At 38.5% G+C, this 22,568-nt stretch overlaps 1 protein-coding gene across 3 annotated transcripts; it reads right to left on the bottom strand.

Moving 5' to 3' along the window:
- Positions 1-786: 786 nt before the first annotated feature.
- Positions 787-20,664, bottom strand: MED30 (mediator complex subunit 30). 3 transcript variants are annotated; one of them, XM_088061690.1, is made up of 6 exons: positions 20,525-20,664; positions 19,965-20,170; positions 18,981-19,139; positions 15,809-15,919; positions 7,032-7,106; positions 787-5,610 (listed from the first exon to the last, which is right to left on the bottom strand). In XM_088061690.1, exons 2-5 carry the CDS (start codon positions 20,136-20,138, stop codon positions 7,038-7,040), a joined length of 513 nt encoding a protein of 170 aa, XP_087917816.1. In that variant the 5' UTR covers positions 20,139-20,170; positions 20,525-20,664; the 3' UTR covers positions 787-5,610; positions 7,032-7,037. The 3 variants fall into 3 exon arrangements, with proteins under 3 accessions (XP_087917816.1, XP_005517004.1, XP_087917811.1); XM_005516947.3 differs by lacking the exon at positions 7,032-7,106; XM_088061685.1 differs by lacking the exon at positions 7,032-7,106 and having other exon boundaries at positions 20,583-20,601.
- Between the last annotated feature and the right edge of the window lie 1,904 nt (positions 20,665-22,568).

Here is a 22,568-nt window from a genome sequence, read left to right on the forward strand (position 1 = left end):
TCAGTAGCAGACTGTCTTCATGAACTTCCTCCCCTCTCTCCAGGACTGTAAATACTACTAAACCCTCTATATGGCTATAAAACCAACTGCATTACTATCCATTGCTACTCAGACAACTTTAAAATCACAAATCTTCTGTCCTATTTAGGCAAATCTGATTTTATTTTTCAAGCAAGATTTCATGATAAGCACACAGAGGTGTAGGAGAAAATTTCAGCACAGACATATATGTAATTCATTCCATTCATCCACTCAGTTTCAGCTTCATTCTGGAACGTTGCTCTGTAGCTTTGTAGTAGGCTCAGTTAGCTGAAATTGAGAGCCCAAGGGACCAAGGAGGGCCAAAGCACATCAGGTCTCTTATAGGATTTAGTCAGAAAAATCACCGTTTTTACAACTTCAGCAGTGATTATCAGATACCATCAGCTGCTGGGAACATGTGCAGAAGCAGAATTCCAAACAACCAGACAGCTTGCAAGTTGAACACAGAGGCATAATGAGCTGTGATGCTCCCAGAGTTAAGGAGACACATGGAAACTTGCCTCTGCTTATTTACCTCAAATACACGAATGGTCTTTACTGGCCTAATCTGGTGAGAAGTGCTGGAAAACACAGATTCTGCTTCTTACTAAATTAAATCAATACAAACACTGTTGCAAATGATTCTTCATAGTGTTATTTGCTCTGTAGTGTTGTAATAGAATGTGTCCAGAATGTGTCCCTTATGCAATATGAGAAAAAAAACCAAAACCTTACAAAATTTACATAGAAGTTACTTAACACAAATTTCACTATATTGTATTTATTTAGCTCTTACATTCCACTTATCCATTACATTTTATTAAATAAAAACTGGCATTGGTACATATTTTCTGTCACTTTAATTAATATCCTGCAATAGGTATCAGTCAGCTTGTTCTTTTTACAGCCTTCCAAGTCAGGAAAACCCCCTTTCCTTTTAAAGCTGATGCTCTACCACATCAGTCTTCATTACTATAACATAGGGGGAATGAGAAAACTACTCAGTTCTTCCCCAAATATTATTTCTGCATATATTTGTAAATTCCTTTATAATCCTCCATTTCCTCTGCTAGCATGAAGCAACTGAAGTAATACATCCTCTGTCAACCCCACCTGACTCATAGTGTCTTTGTGTGTCACTGCACATTTTTTTAAAGATTTTTTTCAACTTCAGGTCTTCAAATCTACATCTGAAGCTTACTGTTTTCCACCGCAGTAGTCAGCTACCTTTCAGCTGTAGTGTTTTTGGCTTGTGAAGCCATACTGCACACTGATGAAATCTTGATTCCTATGAAACCAGGATCCTTGTCCTTCTCCCTCTAAATCAATTCTTTAGTGATTAATTTGAGTAGCATTTGTGCTCAAGTTCCAGCTTCTCCATCAGTAAAAAATACTACAATACAGGATTTTTCTCTTTGGAACAGCAAGAATGGTAATGGATTTGGCCTTGCTTCTTCTATGGAAGAGGAAAGGTAAGCTCCTTGCATCTTTCCTGAACAAGGCATAAATCTGCTCTGAACTTTTGTCTTTTTATGTAAGAAAAACCATGGTACCTTTTCATACTGCCTAGCAGGCATCTTCTGTGCTGTGACACTGAACCACACATTCAATATCTGCTATTCTGTCTACAAAGGTGCTGGATAAATGGTTGTATTTTGAGAGTGTGTGTTAACTTGGACTATTCCCACAAATATGCTTTGAAGTATTCTGCATTGTAACTCTATTCTTCCAAGTCCTATCTGGGTAAAACAAAGCCCCAGGAAATCCAAAACCCTCAAATATTTTTATATTCCAAAAATATAATGATCCTATGTTATAATATTTGCTTTTGGAAGTGCCAGCATGTTTATCCAGCTTCTGCCTTATCAAAAATATAAAAACAACCACAGAATCATAGAATAATTTAAGTTGGAAAAGACCTTTATGATCATTAAGTCCAACCATTAGTAAGCAGCTCTACTTATTACCAGTCCCAAGAAAATGACACTTGATGTGAATGAAGAGGGGGCATTTCCAGAGCCAGTCAGAGCTCTGTGTGTTCAGAAGGGACAGCAAGTCCAGCATTGTTGCAGGCAGCAATTCTGAGAGCCACCAGCCTGATGAGGAAAGTAGGGGAATGCCAGAAGCATGAAGATAATTTCAATGATATATAATGATATAACAGTCAATGATACATAAACCAAACACTGAAACATCTGTGTTTGTATTGCTTTACTGGTATTTGTAAATACTTCATCTGGTGCCATTTCATTAACCAGCAGTTTAAGTTCAGTTAGCATTAATAAAATACTAAATTTCAGCACATGTTGATGCCTAGTAATTCATTCAAGTGTTTCACAGCTGAGGAATTGCCACTTTTCTTAAAACTGTCATCTTCTTGGCCAAATCCTATACTTATTCACGGATCCAATAGCATTTGAATTATGTTCACTACCCTTACTTTCATCTATGTAAGTCAAAGTGTATGGTTTTGGTCCAACACCTTGCACAGTCCTGCTTTGACAGTATTTACTGTGATAATTTACAATTCTGTCTATTTCTGCACTTTGCAATTTAGCTACTGGCCGTCTATTCTGGTAATGGTTTGAAGTGCTTCTCCTCTCTCCCAGATGAAAAACTGTAGTACAGACCTTGGCTACTGCTAGCAGCTGCACAGAGAAAGCTGAATATTTTATCACCCAGACTTGCAATAGCTGCACTCTTATTCACATTTTAGGTTACTTCTGTACTGTTTCTGTGTAATAAAAAAGTCACCAAACTTTAAACATATTTAGTAGGAAGACCTAGATGCTGTATGAGCAGTACAGTGAAGTCTAGACTAATCTCAGTTTTCCATAATTGTTCCAAAAATAGAACAAAAATATGAAGAACTGAGAGTTTTACACTCACAATTAAGATGATGGTGCCATTTCAAAATCCACTTCAAATACTTCTTCTAGGCTGCTTGCATGCTTATGCATGCACTAAACAGAAAGCTGCCACTACAGCTTGCAAATAGAAAAATGTATTTGCATTTTAAACCAACAACAAAGTAAAATCTCTACTTGCAGTCATCTCCTTTTCAAAAGCTTTGCATACAGAATAGTTATGACTCTCACAGCTGCAGAAAAAACTATTATTTCTGACCAGAAAATCTTCCATAGTGATGAATCTAAACAGGGAACAAACATTTCTCCTGTGACCTTTGTCAGACTAAGATACCTACTCTAGCATTTGCGACATGGGAGAAAGAGGGAGAGATCTTATTTGTAAGGTGTTTTGACATCTACTCACATCTAGGTATTGTCATACATAAAGATCACTTTCAACACCAGGTAAACTAATCAAAATCAACATTTTCTAACACTTTATTTTCAACTCTAAGACTGGACATCCATTCATCTGTCAATATTTACAGCCTTTAAAAAGAGAAGCAAAATACAACTATATTGTACCTATTTTCAGGGAAAAGTCACATATTGGTAACCAGGTGTGATTTGATCTGTCACCAGTGATTTTTATCTCAAGGAGTAGATGAATGGGTTGAAATTAAAAAAACAGAATTAAAGAGACTGATAGAACAACAAAACACCTGTGAGGGCAGTGAGACACTGGAACAGGTTGCCCAGAGAAGCTACAGATGTCCCATCCATGGAAGTGTTCAAGGTTAGGCTGGAGGGGGCTCTGAGCAACCCTGTCTGTGACAGAGATGGTGGAACAAGATGATCTTCAGGGTCCTTTCCAACACAAACCATTCTATGACTATGAAAAATCAGTGTAACATTAAAATCTATGAATCTCAAATCAGTAAGCATCCAGTATCAAACCATCAGACTGCAAAAAAAGGTAGCTTTTGAAAGGATACCATTTAACCAGACCCTTCAGGAGGCTCTGATCAAGTCTTTCACACAAAGCTACTATGGAGTCTGACTGGGCTGATACACAAGAAACAAATCATGAGGATGGCTGGTTTTCAACCTGACAAATACTAAGAGTAAAGTGCCCTGTGGATTTATACTGAAACTGTTGTTTTATGTATTTTTTCATCTGGAGAAAGAGACACATACACACTGGCAGCATCTGTGGACAACAACAATATTCAAGATTATTTTCAGGACAAACAAAAATTGTGAGGAGTAACAAAGTTAGAACAAAGAAAGATGAAGGTTTATGATTAACTCAAAATAGTGAACTACTCATATACTCCAAAGTTTGCTAGGACTGATAGTCACAGGGAAAAGATTAATGTGGTCTTTATTCAGTGCATACTGGTAAACAAAACCAAAGTATTTCAACCATACATAATGCTACAGAAATACACTGGTTGCAGTTCTTCGTAGCCAGCATGGTTTCATGCTTGTTGAATAGCAGGGTAACCCACCTAGCTGACCTAGGAAAGCCAAGAGATGTAATCTTTTCAGACTTCAGCAAAGCTTTTGGATACTGTCTCCCATGGAAGCCTTCTGGACAAAATGTCCAGCACACAGCTGGATAACTGAGTTACATGATAGGTAAGCAACTGGCTGATGGGCTGGGCACAAAGCATTACAGTGAATGGGGCACATCAGACTGGTGACTGTCACTAGGGGGGTTCTGCAGGGCTCCATCCTTGGCCCTGTGCTTTTCAACACAGGACTCCACGGAATACTGAGTAAGTTTGTTGATGACACTGAATTGGGAGGAGCTGTTGACTCCCTTGGGATCAGAAAGGCCCTGCAGAGAGACCTCCACAAATTAAAGGACTGGGCAATCTCCAACTGTGTGAAGTTTAACAAGGGCAAATGCCAGATTCTGCGTTTGGATGGGGCAGCCCCAGCTGTGTGTATAGACTGGGAAATGAGAGGCTGGAGAGTAGTGCTGTGCAAAAGGACCTAGGGGTCCTGGTCAGTGGCAAATCAACCATGAGCCAGCAGTACCCTGGTAGCCAGGAGGGCCAACCCTGTCCTGGGAGACATCAGGCCCAGCATGGTCAGCCAGGCAAGGCAGGGGATTGTCCTGCTCTGCTCTGCACTGCAGATAATATATAAAATACTGCAGATTGAGTTGCAGTATCTGATGGTTGATTTCAGCCCTCTAGCTTACTGGAGCAACTTTCCTGTCTTGCAACTTTTCCTCTCTGTAAAGGCTATTTGCACTGCAGAATGGCATATAGACATATGTTTTTATAATTTTTAATTGTATTGTAAAGAAAATTCAGAAACATTTTATTTATAAAACCCCTATCTGCATAGCAATCCAAACTGCTACTGTAGTAAATTACTGAGTACTCAGTAAATTACTGAGGCTGTACAGCAGAATCACACAGGTAAAACTTACAGGTTGAATCTTCTAAAAAAAAAAAAAATACCCAACAGCATTTACATTAATAGAAAATGACCCAACATTTCAGTCTTGAAGACTTTTCAAACATTACTGCAATGTAATTGTGGAAAAACATGTTATTTCTTACAAGGAAGATAAGTATATCCAAACAGATTTGTATCTTCTTCTGTTAAAAAGTTTGATTTTCCTTGTTCAGTTCCTCATTGCCAGCATGGCATTTATGTCCCAAATAAGATTTCGTAACTGATCCATGATCTGCTTCAGCTGCTGATTCTTCTGTTTCAGTTTCTGTGGGAAGAGTTCATTAGAAGTTTTTTTATGATCAGTTCAAATAGTGCACTCAAAAATTGAACAAGTTATAGACCTATGAAATGCTATATGAATCCTTTTCTCAGCTGTCAGTGAGCACTATTAGTGGGATAATACATCCCCTTTAAAGCACATTCTAAAAATACAAGAAAGCCTCAAAAGTTAAGGACGATTGCTAGAGGGGGAATGCTGTTTCATGTCACAGCAGCCTTTTATAAAAACACCTGACACTTTCAAAAGTGGGAGGCTTGTGGAGATCAGTCCTCACTTTGAAAAGTCTAGAACAGAGCATCCTAAACTGGAAGAAAGAATTTGAGGAGCAGGTAAATTTATGTGAATATGTGTTTTATGAATTTGGTTTAGAGAAAAATGAGGCATTAACAGTACAAGTTTGAACAAAGCACAAGGTATAGGTGAAACAAATCAAGCTTTTGCAGCCCTTCTGCTATGTAGGTCAACTGTGATGTGTTGAGTCCTGTCTTGAAGAAGGTTTTCCCAAGTATGCTGGATTCCTTAAAGTTATATATTTGTTTTTGTAAACTGCAGAAGCATTTGGAGGAATAGGAGAACAGCAAACTAGCTTTTATTTGGTTGCATAGCCAAAACTTAAAAATTATATCTCTACAGAAGAAAGATCAGGGCATCAAGACATCACACAATTTCCCTAAGCTTTCATGTTTCACATTAATACCCATACTTATTGCATCATTTATTCATTTTTTTGCTCAAATCAAAGCTGTTGAGAACTAAGTTAGGTTGTTGTTAACAGTACACAATTTGTCCTTCATTTCATTCTGATTTGACAGGATGTCAGCCTTCCAACATTAGAGATCACACTAATTATTCATTAGGGAAGTCTGGAGTTCCAAGTAAAGTGAAAGCACAGGAAAGACTTCCATCAAAACAGAACAAAATGTTTCAGGTTTGATGTAACTTCGTTATTTGTACTACAGGAAAGGCAATACATGAAAAGCATGACTCAAATCAGTAATACAACCAAAGTTACTGGAACACAGAGAAAATGAAACAATATCCTGAAAATTAGCCTCCTGAATTTTGATGTAGTCAATACAACAATATTTTTTAATTGCCATCCAGTCAGCTGGGAAACAAGTCCAGAGAAAAAAAGGAGGCCTATTCACACCAGACCTGTAAAAAGTCTGAAGTAATATGATAATTAGGCTTAGATTACATAGGGAACATATTAAGGGAAATATTCCTGAATACAGACTTTGTGGGACACTGAAAGAGACAACACTCAGATCTACACTCCCAAGAAGGATACAAAAACATACATAGGACAGTTCATGTGTCATGTGTCACATGACAATTCATGTGTTCATGGAATTCCTAACCAAGCATTTGACAGGCTAAAAAGTGGTTTAAAGGTAAATATGTACATTTATCTAATGCTTCTTTCTTTTCCATTTGCTGATCCAAGACTTCACAACATACAGCAGAGATTCAGCTCCTAACTGAAGAGAGAAAACGAAGAAGCATGTAGTTACAGTTACCACAGCATTGAAATGACAGAATTGCAATTGTCTTCCTACCAAAGGTCATAAATGCAAGATCCTGATGCTTGAGAAAGCACAAGAGGGATGAGATAAACAAGCATGTTCATACCTGTGGCATTTTTAAACATGATTCTGTTTGCCATTCTCAACACTCAATCCTAGAGAAATCAGTGACTTTTACATCAAAACTACTAGTTTAATGCAAGCTGTAACTCCCTAATACTGAGTCCATGCCATTTCAAGGTATTTCAAAGCCTTCATCAATGGAAATGAAGGCTGAACAGTTGGTGATGGTAATTGAAGTCACAGACAGAAATAAGAACCATTGACCTCTGAGAGGCAGACTGTTTTCTCTCCTCATTCATGTCTAATTGTACTGTTAAATACTGCTACTCACATGAACTTTGTGTAAGTTATGCCCAAAAGACTAATTCTGTAATTCTGTTTTCCTTTCTTGTGAAAGTATTATCACTCTGTAAATTGATCTTTATTTGATGCTAGACAGGGGAACCTTCAGACTGGATTTCATTCATTTTCAAAGCATCTGTAAGGACAGTAAATATAAATTTGTTTATTTATCTGAAGATAATTTTAGATCCTCATCTTTAGTGAAGAGCTAATTTCTTAGTTCTTCTACCTTTTCTGGAGCCAGAAAAAACATCTAAGATGAAGCACCATCTCTGGGTTGCTAGGCTGTTGGAAGAATAAAGAGAGGAGAAAAAAATCCACTTCAGAGAGCACAGTCTCCTAATTGAAATGCATACAGTGATCTTTGTTACTGATCTTTGACAGGCAATGGTCCACACCACAAAGTACTACATAATTAATATGTTCTGCACCACTGGAAGTGCTGGCCTCTGCCTAAGACTTTGCTGAGCCAGTAAGAACATCTCAACTCAAGTCTAACCTTGAAAAGATAGGTGAAATGGCCTTCTTGGGAAATGGGCAAAATCTTTAAGCAGCTTCTGCAGCAGTGACAAATTTTCATTTGAACAGATTGCTTGCAAGTTGTCTCCCACTCTTTCCTCCTTCTGTTGAAATGACTTAGTTGAACTCTAGACTGCTTCTCAGGATTAACAGTTGTATGAAACAAGAAAAAGTACTTCATCCTACATATATGCTACAGCTTCTGACTTTATCTGTTTAAAGATAGCACAGGGAAATTCTGAGGCAGTTTATAATGACTTTAAGAGACCTAAATTCAAGTTACATCTGTCAGGCCTGTTTCTGTTAGTCTCTCCCTGTCAGAAAAGTGATCTGGCTGAAAATCTACCCTAGGGGGCCTTCTTTGGTTATATTAATTTTCAGTGGGGCCCATTTTGACTGACCTTGCAAGTATTACGGCCATTGTGATGGAGTTGGCAAGGACTGCACCTTCCAGTAACCAGAGACCTTAGCTGGCTTAGGTCAGGTAGGTAATTTATGAAAACATTTACTGAAGCACAAAACCCACATAAATGAAACTAAGTGGGAGAACCATAACATACATCCAGAAAATAGCTATCTTTCAAGGAAGAAAAGCTGCCATAAAGAACCTGCCATGCTTCATACAGATTTGGGTTCAGTAGGACATAGTAATTTCAACTTTGACTGAAATAGATTTTTTACAAGAAGTAATTTTTGCTTCACTTGCATTTCATGAGGAATCAGTACTCTCTAGACCAATTCACAGCTCACAATCAGAGATGTATCAGAACCTTCTTTTGCACACTGTTCTTGTCTCTCTGCTCATTTTAAGCTCATGTATCCTTCAAATTTTAAAACTAAAACATCACTGTGAGTCATTATGCTGCACTCAATCCATTTGTTAGAAATCCCTTTTCCCAGCAAAGAAAATAATGTAAACACTGTGAAAGAGTAAGATCATACTCCAAGTGGTGCTTGTAAAAACATCAACAGTACTTGTCTAAGTTTTACAGGCTTTTCTTCTGCTTAAGGAAAAGAACAAGCAAAGATCTGTTTCCATCATGAAAATCTTATATTGAAGACCATTCTCCTGAATGCTGTGCTAGGTATGGTTTTTACCTGCTCTATTCAAGATCTGCAATAGTACAGGCCAGAATGAAATCTCAGTGTCTCTGTGTAACATTAAACATTAATAACCATAGTATCTTTACTTGCGTAAATCTTAGCAAAATTTTTAAAAATTAAGTTTACTTTGTTAATTAAGACTCTTCTACAGAGAACTTGCATCATGTTCTTTCCCAGAAGTATAGAAACATGGAAGAGTTTGGGTTGTAAGGGACCTTTAAAGGTCATCTAGTCCAACCGTGCAATGAACAGGGCCATCTTCAACTAAATCAGGTTGCTCAGAGCCTGGTCCAGCCTAACTGTTAATATTCCCAAGGATGTGGCATCTACCACCTCTCAGGACAGGTGTTTTATCACCCTCAGCCTAAAAAATATCTTCGTTATATTTCATCTAAATTTGTCCTCTTTTAGTTTAAAGCCATTACCCCTTGCCCTATTGCAGCAGGTCTGGCTAAAAAGTTTGTTCCCATGTTTCTTATAAGCCCCCTGTAGGTACTGAAAGGCTGCTGTGAGAAGCATCAGTGACAGTCTGTGCTCTGCTGCAAGCTCAATACTTTTCACCTATTGACCCAAACAGGATTGTATTTATTCACTGATCTGTTGTTCTGAGAGGAATAAGTGCCTTCATTCAAATAGATGGATGCTTGCTTCATGCCAATTATTTATTGTTCAACAATGAGGTCTGAGGTCTTATTTACTGAGCACATATAAGCTCTGTAGCTTGTAATGGAATTATTCATTCCCCAAGGTGCTTCTCCACCACACTTCTCAGTGTTACATCCCCGTTCTTAACATAAAGATCCCACAGATCTATGATCCTCAGTTACAGATGGCAAACTCAGTCACACAAACACTACAGATAAAACTGCAGTGCTGCCAACTTTGTCCAAAGACATTTAAGATTCATGTTCATCTCTAAACTTCATATTTTAACAGCTTCCCACATATTCAAAGCTACCACAAGCCATAAGGGGAAGAATGAACTACCACAGATAATTTGTGGCAGAGAAAAAAAAATTCAGCTCCCAAGAGCTGCCTTAGTAAGTAACTCACTACACACAATAAATCCCTCCTTCTCCTTCCCAAATTCCCTGCTTACTCAATAGCAAATTACGCAATACAGAAATCAGGATTTTCATAATCTTATTTACTACAATACTGATTCAATCTAAATAGTGCCTAGTCTGCCACAGAAGCAGAATAGCTCAAAGGACTCCTCCAGAATATTAAATGGGAAGGGGGGAAGAGGAATCAAATGTGATAATGCAAAAAGGGTTATATAATATACATCTATATGAGGACAAAAGGGGACAACTGAGATTTTACAGGCAGCTTTATACTCACCTTTTCCTAACTTTTTTCAGCTTTGTAAGTGTGATATGGTTTTGATACAGGATGCAATGTGAAAAAATTTGTGTGCAATGTTTTATACAAAATTGAAAAGGAAATAATTCATTATCTGGAATAAAAATGCATCTGAATGCTGAGAAAGCTGGTTTATGACATAACAAGACCACTCTTCTTAATTTTCTGTTGGAGATGGGGGATATGGTCCTGGTGAAAAAGGAAACATTTAAACTCATTTGCAAGAAAGACAAGGAGGGGGATCTAGAAAACTACTGGCTACTCAGCCTAACTCCTGACTCCAGAAAGAATGTGCAGCAAATCCTTCGGTAAGTCATATCCAGACACATAATGATAAGGTGAATGGGAACAGTCATACTGGATTTCCTAAGTATGCCTTGTGCCTGACCAACATGATAGCATTCTATCATGAAATGACTGGCTGTGTGGCAAGGGGAGGGCAAATTTTCTTCACTTTCATAAAGTAAAATCATTCATTAGTCAGGCTTTTGACACAGCCTCTCATTGCCTTTGAGCAAATTGGAAAGATGTGACTTGGATAGGTGAATTACTGGGTTGATGGAAAACTGGCTGGACTATGGGATTCTAAATGCTGGGATCATCAGTATTAAGACCAAGTGCTAGTTGGCTACTCTTGGAGTTTCTAAGGATTGATGCTAAGCTGAATATTCTTAATATCCTCTTTAATAACTAATCCACACTTAATGACCTAACTGCTATATCAAAGTTATCAAACTGACAGACAATGCCAAAGTGGGGAAACTGAAAAAGATACTCAGTGGTGGGATGTTTGATTCAGAGGGACCTCAGGTGGGAAAGACAGGCCAACACCTATCTCAGGAACTTCAATTAAAGCAACCATCCTACATTTGCACACAGAATAAACTCATACAACAGCACAGGCATAGGGCTGACTGAATAGAAATGAAATTTTCAGAAAAGGATTCAGGATCCTTTTTGATACTTTCTAACAAGTTTAACATGAGTTATCAGCAGATCTTTTTTTACAACAAGGATGACAAACTGCACTCTGCCCTATATTATATGTACCTCTCAGGTCAGATGAGTACCTCTCATATCTCCTCTATTTGACTCTGGAGAATGACTATCCAATTTGGGTATCAATACAAAGTTCTGTCATACTGGACAATGCCTAGTGGAAGGCCACCACAATGATTAAAGCTGTGTTTGTTCAATCTCAAGCAGAGAAGGCCATAGGGCAGGATCACAGTGCTGTCTTCAGCCACCTAATGAAGCTCACAGGAAAGACAAAGCTGGACTCTTCTTGAGTATACAAAGCAAAAGGATGAGGGGCAGTGAATATACAAGTTATGATAAAGAAAATTCCAGGGTAACATTAGGAAAATTTTCACCGTGAAAGTCAAGCCTTAAGAAGTGCCCAAGAAAGACAGAATTTCAATCCTTACAGATATTTCAAATGCTGGAGCATGGACATAAGCTGGAGCAGCTGGATCTAACTTTGCTGGTTGACACTGTCTTGGGACTGGGCGCTGAACCAGATAATCTCCAGACGTCCCTGATTCCTCTGATTCTACCATGGCAGAGACTCAGCTTGGGCACTCAAAAAATCATGAAAGTGTCTCCAGTGCAGATTAATCTGCCCGGAAGCTGTCCAAGTAATAGATTCTTCCCCTCTTGCCAAAATGTTCCTTGGTGCACACTCATATTTTGGGTGAAAAAGGTCTGTGCACATATAAAACCAGTTAAAATACATGCAAATAGTGTGAAAGGTAGTTTAAAAAGAATTTAGGTTTTCTGCATAGTCCTAAACAGCATCAGCTGCAAAGCACAATGTTTGTGCTATCAAAAAAAGCCCAGAGCTTTGCTACTTGCTACAGCTAAACTTAAAAGTTTGCCATGTAGATTGTCTTTTCTCTCTTAGCAAGATCACTGTTAAACACTTAACAAACATTAGAATATCAAATATGATTGTTTTCTAAAGAGCCACCTGGAATGTCCAAATGCTATTTTGCTTTGTTTTCACCCAAATGTACTTACACTACTAATTATGTGATGGTTTTCCTCAGTGCTTCATTAAAATCAGACCTAAAAGGATGAATGAAAGCTAAGCTATACTTGTTCCATTTCTAAAAGCAAGCAGTAAAGAAAACCGTTGATAGGGCAGCAAAACAGATTAAATCATTCTCAAATTTTGATCTGGTATTTCTGTTTCAGTATACTATCAAATGTACTACAAGACCACAGACTGAAGGTGAGCCTGACATCTTGAAAATAATAGCGATGATTCTAGACTTAAAAGGTAAAAAACTTGATAGACAGAACATTAAATACTCAAAAAACATGAAGAGAAGAGAGGAAATCTTGGTAACATCTTCCACTTGCTGCAAATAGATTAATTTCAATGAAACCTGGATCAAGACATGTACTATAAGACCAATTCAACTGATTCTGGAACAGTAATTTATTCCAAAAAAAGTCAACCACCTCAATAATTTACAAGTCCAGAAAACATATACAGATAAAAAAGAATAAGCTACATTTTTTGGAACTGCAGGAGAGAATTGTTTAAAAGAAGAGATAGAGGTAGTCAGTGCTCAAGAAATGTTTTGTTTTGTAACAATGGTACAAGCTTCTTACTGTGGGCAAGACTCCCTTGTGTTATAAAGCTTAACTGGTTTTATTTAAACCTACAGTTGCTAATTGTTACTGAATTGCTAGGACAGAAATTCATTGCCTTGTAAACTAATCTATATTTTAAATTAACAGACAAGTACTTACATAGCCAAGGTCAGCACATTAAACTTTCTGACCTAAAAGGTAACTCTAATACAGCAGAATAACTAAGACCAAAAGATATCACAGAACACTGACACAAAAAGCTCCTGCAATTTTAGGAACTCTGATACATCAACAGGTTCTCCTGCCCCATGAATGAGATGGTGCATATAAGAAGTACCTGATGTTCCCCTCCTCCTCCACTGAGGATGCTCCCTTCCCAGACACCTGCAGTAGCAAAGCAAAGATGCTGTTTTTCAAGTCAGTGGTTCATGGAATGAGGACATTTTTGTGTGAGAATATATGATCCACAAGGTTTATATGAACTATTACTAGTTTTGGCAGTGTTCCACACTGTGGGGCAGTTAGTGCCTTTGACATACATCCAGAGCCAATAAAGAAATCAGACTGGCTGAGATACCATGGCAAGAAGGGCGAAATGAAGAGATCCATGGCAGGTCTAAGAACTAATTCAAACATCACAACAGTGTCGAAGTCTTGGGTTATTGAAATAGTGATTTTTTGGTACCAATAACATGCAAGACTGAAAAAAATAATGCCTATCAGAAAAAAATGATTAGGTGAGAACATGACAAGGAGCTGAAGGAAGAGAAGATTTGGTAAAGAATATCAAAAGTTTCTTTAACTATCATGTTGGTTTCCCCAACTTAGTATTTTTATCAACATTTTGTATTACTGAATTTTTCCTAAAATTAATTCATCAAATTGAGTTGGAGATGGACATTACACACTAGAGAGGACTGAAGAGCTGTCATGTGCCAGTTAAGAACTAGAGCAAACCCCTATGTTGAACCCAGCAGCTAGTGTTCGAAATTAGACCAATTATCTCATTCTAGTGATTTTTCTTTCCAAAAAAAAAAAAAAATATATATATTTCTAGTCATAAAAGCATTTCCTACTCTGTAATGTATTAAAATTTGAACTTTGAAAATGGTAGTAGATGTGCTTATACAACTCAAGGGAGACAGAAGAAAAAATCAGTTAACTTTCTAAAAACAAGAAGTTTAACTTTCTTTTGCTGCAGTTACTAAGTATTTGTCCACAAGAATACTACAGAAAGTTCAACCATCTTGTGAAGATTTACTATGGAAAATCTGGAAATTAGATCTAGGCATTTAAGTATAAATACAGGATTTCAGCGTATATTTACCTGAATATTTCAATGCATTCTTAATTACTAGTTTGCTACAAATGGTCTTGTAACACCATCAACCTTTTTAAGGTTCAGAACTCTTCATAAAAATTTATGAAATTATTTTCACAAGATCACACCAAGGAGGTTTAAAACTATATTAGCATATAAGTACAACAACAAGGGCAAAACCATGTCATAGAACTATTAAAACCCCAGCAAATATGGACAGTTAAGCTTATTAATACTTAAAGATTGCAAATAAATGTGCATAAATTCACACTACAACTTTACATACAATATAATACATACAACACTGCTACATCAGCACTGAAGAGAAAGATTACAACAGGAGAGCTGACAACTGCATTTCTCTAAATTCACATAGTCCTCATTTTCTCCTGTACAATACACATGCACTTTTCTTAATCAATGAGTTATGAAAATGTATGATTGTGGAAGACAAATTAAAATATCATAAATATTTTAAAAGCCAAAAATCTATCAATTATTCATTCAATAAATAAAAATTTTATTAATTTATTTCTTTTGTTCTGTTATTTTTGTAGATTGTAACTCCTCTTTACTGAGCATTTGCAGATTTTACAGCTAGAAATATTTATTTAATCCTATCTTTGTACTTTACAGTTTGAAGAAAAAATGTTCAAAATTGTGGTCTGGTAAAACTACATATTTTTAATTTCCGTATTACATTAGCTTTTACTACAGCATAATTATTTCTAGATTTGAATCCCTCTTCAGTAATTGTACCCAGTTGCACAATGCCACTTAAACTGAAAATGTAACATTTTAACTCATTTAACATTTGTAATTCATAGTACATTTTTTTCTGAATGTGCCAAGATTCAATAAATGTCCCTCTTTACAAAAGGAACAGTCTTCCTCAAACTGTCAAAAGATAGCCCTGAAAATTCTTTACCAACTCACATAATTGTAATAATAATTACACATCTGTTGTTCAATATCAATTATTTTAACACCTAAGGTAAGTTCTAAAGATAAATAAGCTCAATGGGCACCTTAGTTCAGTTCGTACTGTCTATATCCAGTAGGTTACACATAAACATAACACACTGTATTCAAAAGAACGTATGTCTGTTTTAGAAGAGACACAAGTTAAAATTGTTAGACTCTACTGCCAGAGGTACAGCTAAAAAATATTTCTTTAAATAAAAGGTCAATACTGAAATACTTATAAATAAAAAGTATTTATCTCCAGTTTTGATGGTACTCATCACACATTCTGTATTTAGTACAGAAATCTAGGAATTTAGGCTTTGTAATGTAAAAATGATACTTCTCAGTTTATGCAAATTAATTTCAATTTTGTTACCTTATTTACTTCCATGATTTCCCTTCTCTCTTCACTAGCAAAACGAAGCTGGCTTGCAGCACCACGATCATCATGCTTGGAGCCATCTTCTTCAACATATGGAATAAGTTGCTGTGAAAATAAGAAATGTCAGCTTAAAAGAAAAAAAAAATAAAAAAGACAAAAAATATATACGGTACTTTCATTTTCTCCACAGGTTCTAACTGCCCCAGAGAAAGTGGAGACAAGCCTGCTTGCCACCTCAATCCTAAAGGCCTTGCAATGACCTCAGTTGGTTCCCCAGGAAAACCATGTGCTTCAAAAAGACACAATCCCACACATTACCAAGTCTAGACCAAAGAAATTTCATAACTGCAGGCAGAAGCCAGTCTTTCCATTTTAAGATGTTTATCATAGATAATCCCTGTAGTTTTGAATTCTGCAGATTGGGATTTTAAAATTTACTATTCCACACTAAGAAATAAAACCACAAACATGATGTTATCATTATGATAAAGCATTTTAGTGATATACTGAACATAAATATGACTGGCTTTACATAGTTACTTGGTTAATACTCTAGTTATGACTTGCTGTTTTAATGAGCCTCTGTTTGGCTACTCTTAAGACCAGGCCCACAGTTACCTCAAATGAGTTTTCTTCTGTAAGTATTTCTCACCATGATCTCCTCAGACACACAGAATCATAGTTTGGTTTAGGCTGGAGAAAAGTATAGTGTGCTGTCTTTTTCGTAAGCTCTGACAAAGCCAAAATTCCTTGATACAGAATTTCTAAATGAATACTACCAAATGCTTCCTTCTTAGAAAAAAAATAAATCAAAAAGAAACATACTAGATACAAAACAAACACTTGTTTCTGTGTCAGAACACTCCCAAGCTACTAACAATTTCTTAACAGTTAATACATCCATGAAGTCCACAGACTGACATTTTTTTCTGTCCTGAATTATGCAAAATTACATACGTGTTCACATACACACTACAGACAAATGGAAGACTAATAATGATAAAAATAAAAATAATGAGAAAGAAGACAATAGTTTAAAAGCCTGGGAGCAAGTTGCTCATCAAGTGCCTATTAACTTCTTAGTTAGGTTAGGGTGTAATATTACAAAGCATTCAGTGCCTTCAGCACTCTGATGAAAAATTTACTTTGATTTAACCCACTAAAAATGTAATTTCCTTCGATACAAAAATTTTTGCATCCATTCTTATTAAGCTTAGCAAAATGGACAAAAGCGACCACACTAAACTCTGCCATGAAAAAGTAGCAAATGTTGACCACTTACTACATTTGCAGACCATAAAGAAATAGGGGGACTGCTATATGCTCTTGGAAAAAAACTCTCTGATGGAAAAATAAAGTAGCATTCAATGGAGAACATTTCCCTTGAAAATTTCCCTATCTTTCAGAAAAGGTGATAGAAAAATGAAATAAAAACAAACAAAAAACAAAAACAAAACACAAACCTACAAAGAAAAGCAGAACTATACCTAATATACGAAAGAAGCAGTAAATTTAACCTTTGTAGGCAGATCTCCACAATTATCTCATGCCTTGCTATGTTAGTTAACAGAAAGTTAATACTACCTGTTACACATTCGTACAGATTAACAAAACGTATGAAAACATTTAAGTCCATAATAATGGAATAAGCAATAGTAGTAGCTATGGACTTCTCTTTACTATGCAAAAAAAAAGTTTTGTTAATATTCTGTAAAGACATGATTAGAATATTGGCCATTAAATAATACAATTGAGGCTATTATTGAACTACTGGAAGAATTATTTAAGAAAACTGATCCAAGACTGTACTACTGTCATTCACTCTAACCAACAAAAACATGAGGAGGCAGGCATCTACTAAGTTCAGGGAAGGAAAGTCTAAGAAGATTAAAAAAAATACCCCAACTATCTATAAAAAATCTGCTGTGACTACGTTATCAGTGAAACCTAGCATTAAAAAAGCCTGAAGTGACTACTTATTTTCTCTATGGAGATTCTTTCCCATCCTGATAACGGGGAAAAAATGTGAAAAGTTACAGAAAAAAACCAATCCAACCCCATGTAATTCCATTGATATGGGAAAATAAGACACATGAAAAGCTTTTAAAGAGGACACAAGTATTTGGTTATTGTGCACAAGTCAACATGGTGTCAGAACTGGTTTTATTTTCCTAAATGGGAAAACTAACTTATCACCTTGCTTGCTGTCAGGTTTCCAGATACATTTCTCTGAAACCCTTGTCAAAAGTCAGCAACTGTTAATTGAAATAGTAGTCTAGAATGGACTACACAGAATGGACCTCTTCCTTTCTTTACTCCTATTCACTTACAAGACTCACGCTTCAAATACAATGTCTATATGATTAAAATTCAATGGACAATCAAAAGCCTGTTAATAAAGTTGCCTCAGAATCCAGAGGTCAGTTCTTAAAGAATTTCAAAGTTCTGGTTAATATAGAGCAGGAGCAACTCAAATTGTAACAAAACCCAGGGTTTAAGAGTCTTACTAGAAATTAGAAACAATTTATGAGGAAGATGACATTTAAAATTTTATGAATTACAAGATTTTAAGAAAAACTTCAGCCAATCCTCTTCCCTGGAAGTTTTACATTGTAACTTTTCTATCACCACTGCATATTTAGGTTTGGTTCATACTGGCCAGCAGGTTAGGAATAGCTGAGTGAGAGAACTATGGAGGCACAGACTACTGACCAGAGAAAGTAAATAATACTTATTACTCGGGAGCCACACTGACAGGTGAGAGTATCAGGCAGTCTTTTTCCCACTTCTTCCCACTTTTTTTAAAAATCTGCCCTGATCCTCTTTTTTTCTTCCTAGGGAAAACAAACTGGTGAAGGTATCAAGAAGCCAGAAGAAAAAAGGTTAAAATTTTAAACTAAATTTGCTTTCACAGAATCACAGAACCAATTAGGCTGGAAAAGACTTCTGAGACCAAATCAAACTTATGACAGAACACCATGTCAACTAGACACTAAGTTTCACCATCTTTCAACAAGCTCTAATTAATAAACAGAATTCAGTCCACTGAATAATTCCAGTATCATTAAAATGTGTTATGAGTCTCCTGCAAACGAGGAAGATGGATGAGTTGCCATCCAGAGTGGTAACTCTGATCTGCAATTTATACATAAATAAAGATACTTACTTCTATGGGAACAGGATCAAGCCCAGCACAGTTTTCATTACATTTGTCATAGACTAGTCTCAGTTTTCTGAAGAGTATTGATAGCTGACGGAGATGTTCCTGCAGCTTTGCCAGTCTGTCTTGGTATGTTGCAGTATGATAAGTAACACCATTTGGTAACTTAAGAGAACCAAAACATTAAAAATATTACAGTAAAGTTTCTGTCACATGAAATAAATAAAGACATCGGAAAGGTTTTTGTATATTTTAAAATAAGACAATCACACTTTTCCCATAGCAATCACTGAAATTTTTATTTTCTTTACTAGAAAAATTACGTATTTTATGTGCTCAATCACTGCTGTCAAAGACCCTCATGTATTCTACACTTTTGTCATTGTCAATCCTTCTGCCTTTTCAGTGAGTGTCTTCACAATGCTTAAATATAATGCTGCTGTGACTGGGGTTGAGATTTTGTGTCTCAGTGACACATGGGAGTCATGAAAATACAGAAGGAGTGTGTGTGGTCATTTATCTTGTACTCTACACAGAGAAAACACATCAGAAGTTTGTATGCTTTCTCAGTAAGTAGACACAAATAAGGATTATGTCGCTTTTTCTAAGAAAAGAAGAAGTTATAGGTGGAAAATATTACAGAAAAATATCAACGAAAATTACTCTAAATTTACTCCCCATACGTTAACAGAAACAGAGAAACATAACTGACATATGAACAGACTTCATTACACATAAAACAGTTACTAAGCATATTTAGAGCTTTTTTATTGTGGGGGCAAAGACAATTCAGCATTTCTGAATTTCACTTAATGTACAGGACTAAGCAGATATATTAAGAGTAGTACTCCTTCAACCAATCCTCCTTTTCAGAGCAGCTTGATCGAGTTTTCTAAACGTCCTAAGGCATCTCCTGAGTCTATATATACTGGCAGTTGGTAACAAAAACACGGCAAGTTGCGTGTATAAAACTAAATAGTTGCTTCTCACCTGCATGTTCCTCAGTAACTGGAAGATCTCCATGGTTCGAAAGACAATGTCCTGCACGGTCTCCTGGCCGATGCGGCAGAGGGAAGCCGTGTTCACCTCTCTGGCAGCCTGAGCCTGCGTCCCGGAGAAAGCGCCCGGAGGCATCCCCGCCCCGGCCAGAGGGGGGGTCGACATCTCCTGCTGTTGACCAGTGACACTAGGGCAAGCTGCACGGAGAAGTCATGATGGAACGGTCAAAATACTTGTTTGACTCTACCCTAGCAAACTTCTGCAGCGTGGCTATCCCACTTCTTTTCCCCGCACACGGCTCTGTCCAACAGATAAGGGCGGCTCAGCGCAGCCCCCCTCGGTCCGGACACGGCAGCTTTACCCGGCGGTGGAACTGGGGGCGCCCCTCACGCACCTCCCTCCCCTCAGAGCGGTCAATGGGCGCCGCCCCTGCCCCGATCCGGCCCAAAGGGAACACGACCGAAGTTTTTGCCCAGCTCCGGCAGTCAGAATCGCAGCCCCGGGCTCCGGGACCGGTACCTGCCTGACCACTCCTCCCTTCCCTGACCCACCTGCTCCCGGGGCGAAGCGGTGCCCCAGCCCCACAGCCTCACCCGACGCCGCGCTTACGCCAGGGCCCGGCCCCGCTCCGCGCTGCAGCCACTCCCGCCGCGCTCACGGGCCCCGCCGCGCTCACGGGCCCCGCCGCGCTCACGGGCCCCGCCGCGCTCACGGGCCCCGCCGCGCTCACGGGCCCCGCCGCGCTCACGGGCCCCGCCGCGCTCACGGGCCCCGCCGCGCTCGCGGGCCCCGCCGCGCTCACGGGCCCCGCCGCGCTCACGGGCCCCGCCGCGCTCACGGGCCCCGCCGCGCTCACGGGCCCCGCCGCGCTCACGGGCCCCGGAGACGCGCGGGCGGAAGCACTTCCCGGTGCCCGGCGCCGTCACAGCCGGCGGGGCGGGAGCTGCGGGCGGGTCCGGGGCTTTGTCGCGCCGGCTTGGGGACGCCTCTATACCGCCGGTCTTGGTCGAACATCTCGCTCAGGAGCCGGGGCGTTTTCCTGGCTTGCTGAATCCAGTGAGGGTTTGCTGGTCAGCCAGCATTCGGGCTCTTGAGATTGAAAAGTTTGGTCGGAATTCCCAGGCATGTGCACACCTTCCCACCACCCTTCTATCAGATCGTAGAATCATTGAACAGTTTGGGTTGTAAGTGACCTTAAAGATCATTTAATTCCAACACCCTTGCCGCGGGCAGGGACGCCTTCCACTGGACCAGGTTGCTCAGAGCCCCATCCAGCCTGGCCTTGAACAGTGACAGGGATGGCCAACCCGTTCCTGTGTACTACCACCCTCACAGTAAAGGATTTCTTCTTAACGCCTAAACCTACTGTTATTCAGTCTGAAGCCATTCACCCTTTCTCTTCACTAAAGTTCAGGATGCAGAGTCCCTCTCCACCTTCCCTGTCGGCCCCTTGACATACTGGAAGGCTGCTCTGTGGTCTCCTCTCCTCGAGGCTGAACAGCCCCAATTGTCTCAGCCTGTCGTTGTAGGAGAGATGCTCTAGTCCTAGTCACACTGATAAATGCTGAATATCTGTTTTGTGGGATAAGTATGTGCTGTCAGTATACACTTTATAACATGTGCTAATTTTACAGCTTTATGGGTGTTCTGCTATGCCTTCCTGCAGAGATATATTATTGCTAATACAGAAAAGCCTTAACACTTGGTGTTCCCATGTCACAGTATTTGCATGGATATAAGACAGTTTTGAGTGCTTGCACCACACTAATACAATTGAGGCATTTTTGAAGCACAGACAAGGCCTCTTATGTGAGGGAGAGGGAGCACACTTAAAAAGAAACCAGGCAGGTTCTGTGAGGCCTTACAGATATGAGCTATTTCTACAGCAGTTGATGCTTACTGTCTGCCTATGAAAAAAAAAAATTCTTCATCTATGAAAACCAGTAAGTACCAAAGTTCCTCTGTCTTTTCGAATTGATATCGTATCTAGGACTCTATGTTTGAGTGATTGTGGCAGTAAGTACCTAAATATGCAGAAGAAGACATTTATATACCTGCAACTTCTAATGAATTCTTAGTACAGTAAAGGTAGTTGTGCTGTATTAAAACTGATATTAAAAATGATCTCTTGTGTGAAATGTTTTGTAATGCTGTAAAAATAAATTAAAAGTTTAATGCGTGGTATACAGTCTTTGTTAAAGAAAGAAGGAAGCAGTCAAGGAACATGCAGGAACAGAACCATATAAACTTTCAGTCAGAGGCATTTTGCCTCATAAAACATTTTTGACCTCAGGAACAGACTACTGAGGGTAAAGTGCACCCCCCTTCCTAAGCTGGAGCTTTTTGTTGCCTGGCTAAGTTCTCCCTAGCACTCTGCCTTACTCAGGGTGCAATATAAATGACTGTATTTTAGCAAAGATATTACCATAAAGGATACAAAAGTGGTTTCTTAAGCAGAGAGGAAAAAGTGGTTTACAAAAATAAGAGGAGGATATTTTCAGAAAGCAGAAGAACCTCCCATGGTGTCTAGCTACACAATGCTTGGGAAGAGCAGCCTCTGGAGAACTTCAAAGGGCTTGTTTGAAGGTTTGCTTC

Source organism: Pseudopodoces humilis, chromosome 1 (assembly GCF_049639895.1).
Source record: "Pseudopodoces humilis isolate 2021_Gansu_Grassland_sample_001 chromosome 1, ASM4963989v1, whole genome shotgun sequence".
In the NCBI taxonomy this organism is placed as follows: Eukaryota; Metazoa; Chordata; class Aves; order Passeriformes; family Paridae; genus Pseudopodoces; species Pseudopodoces humilis.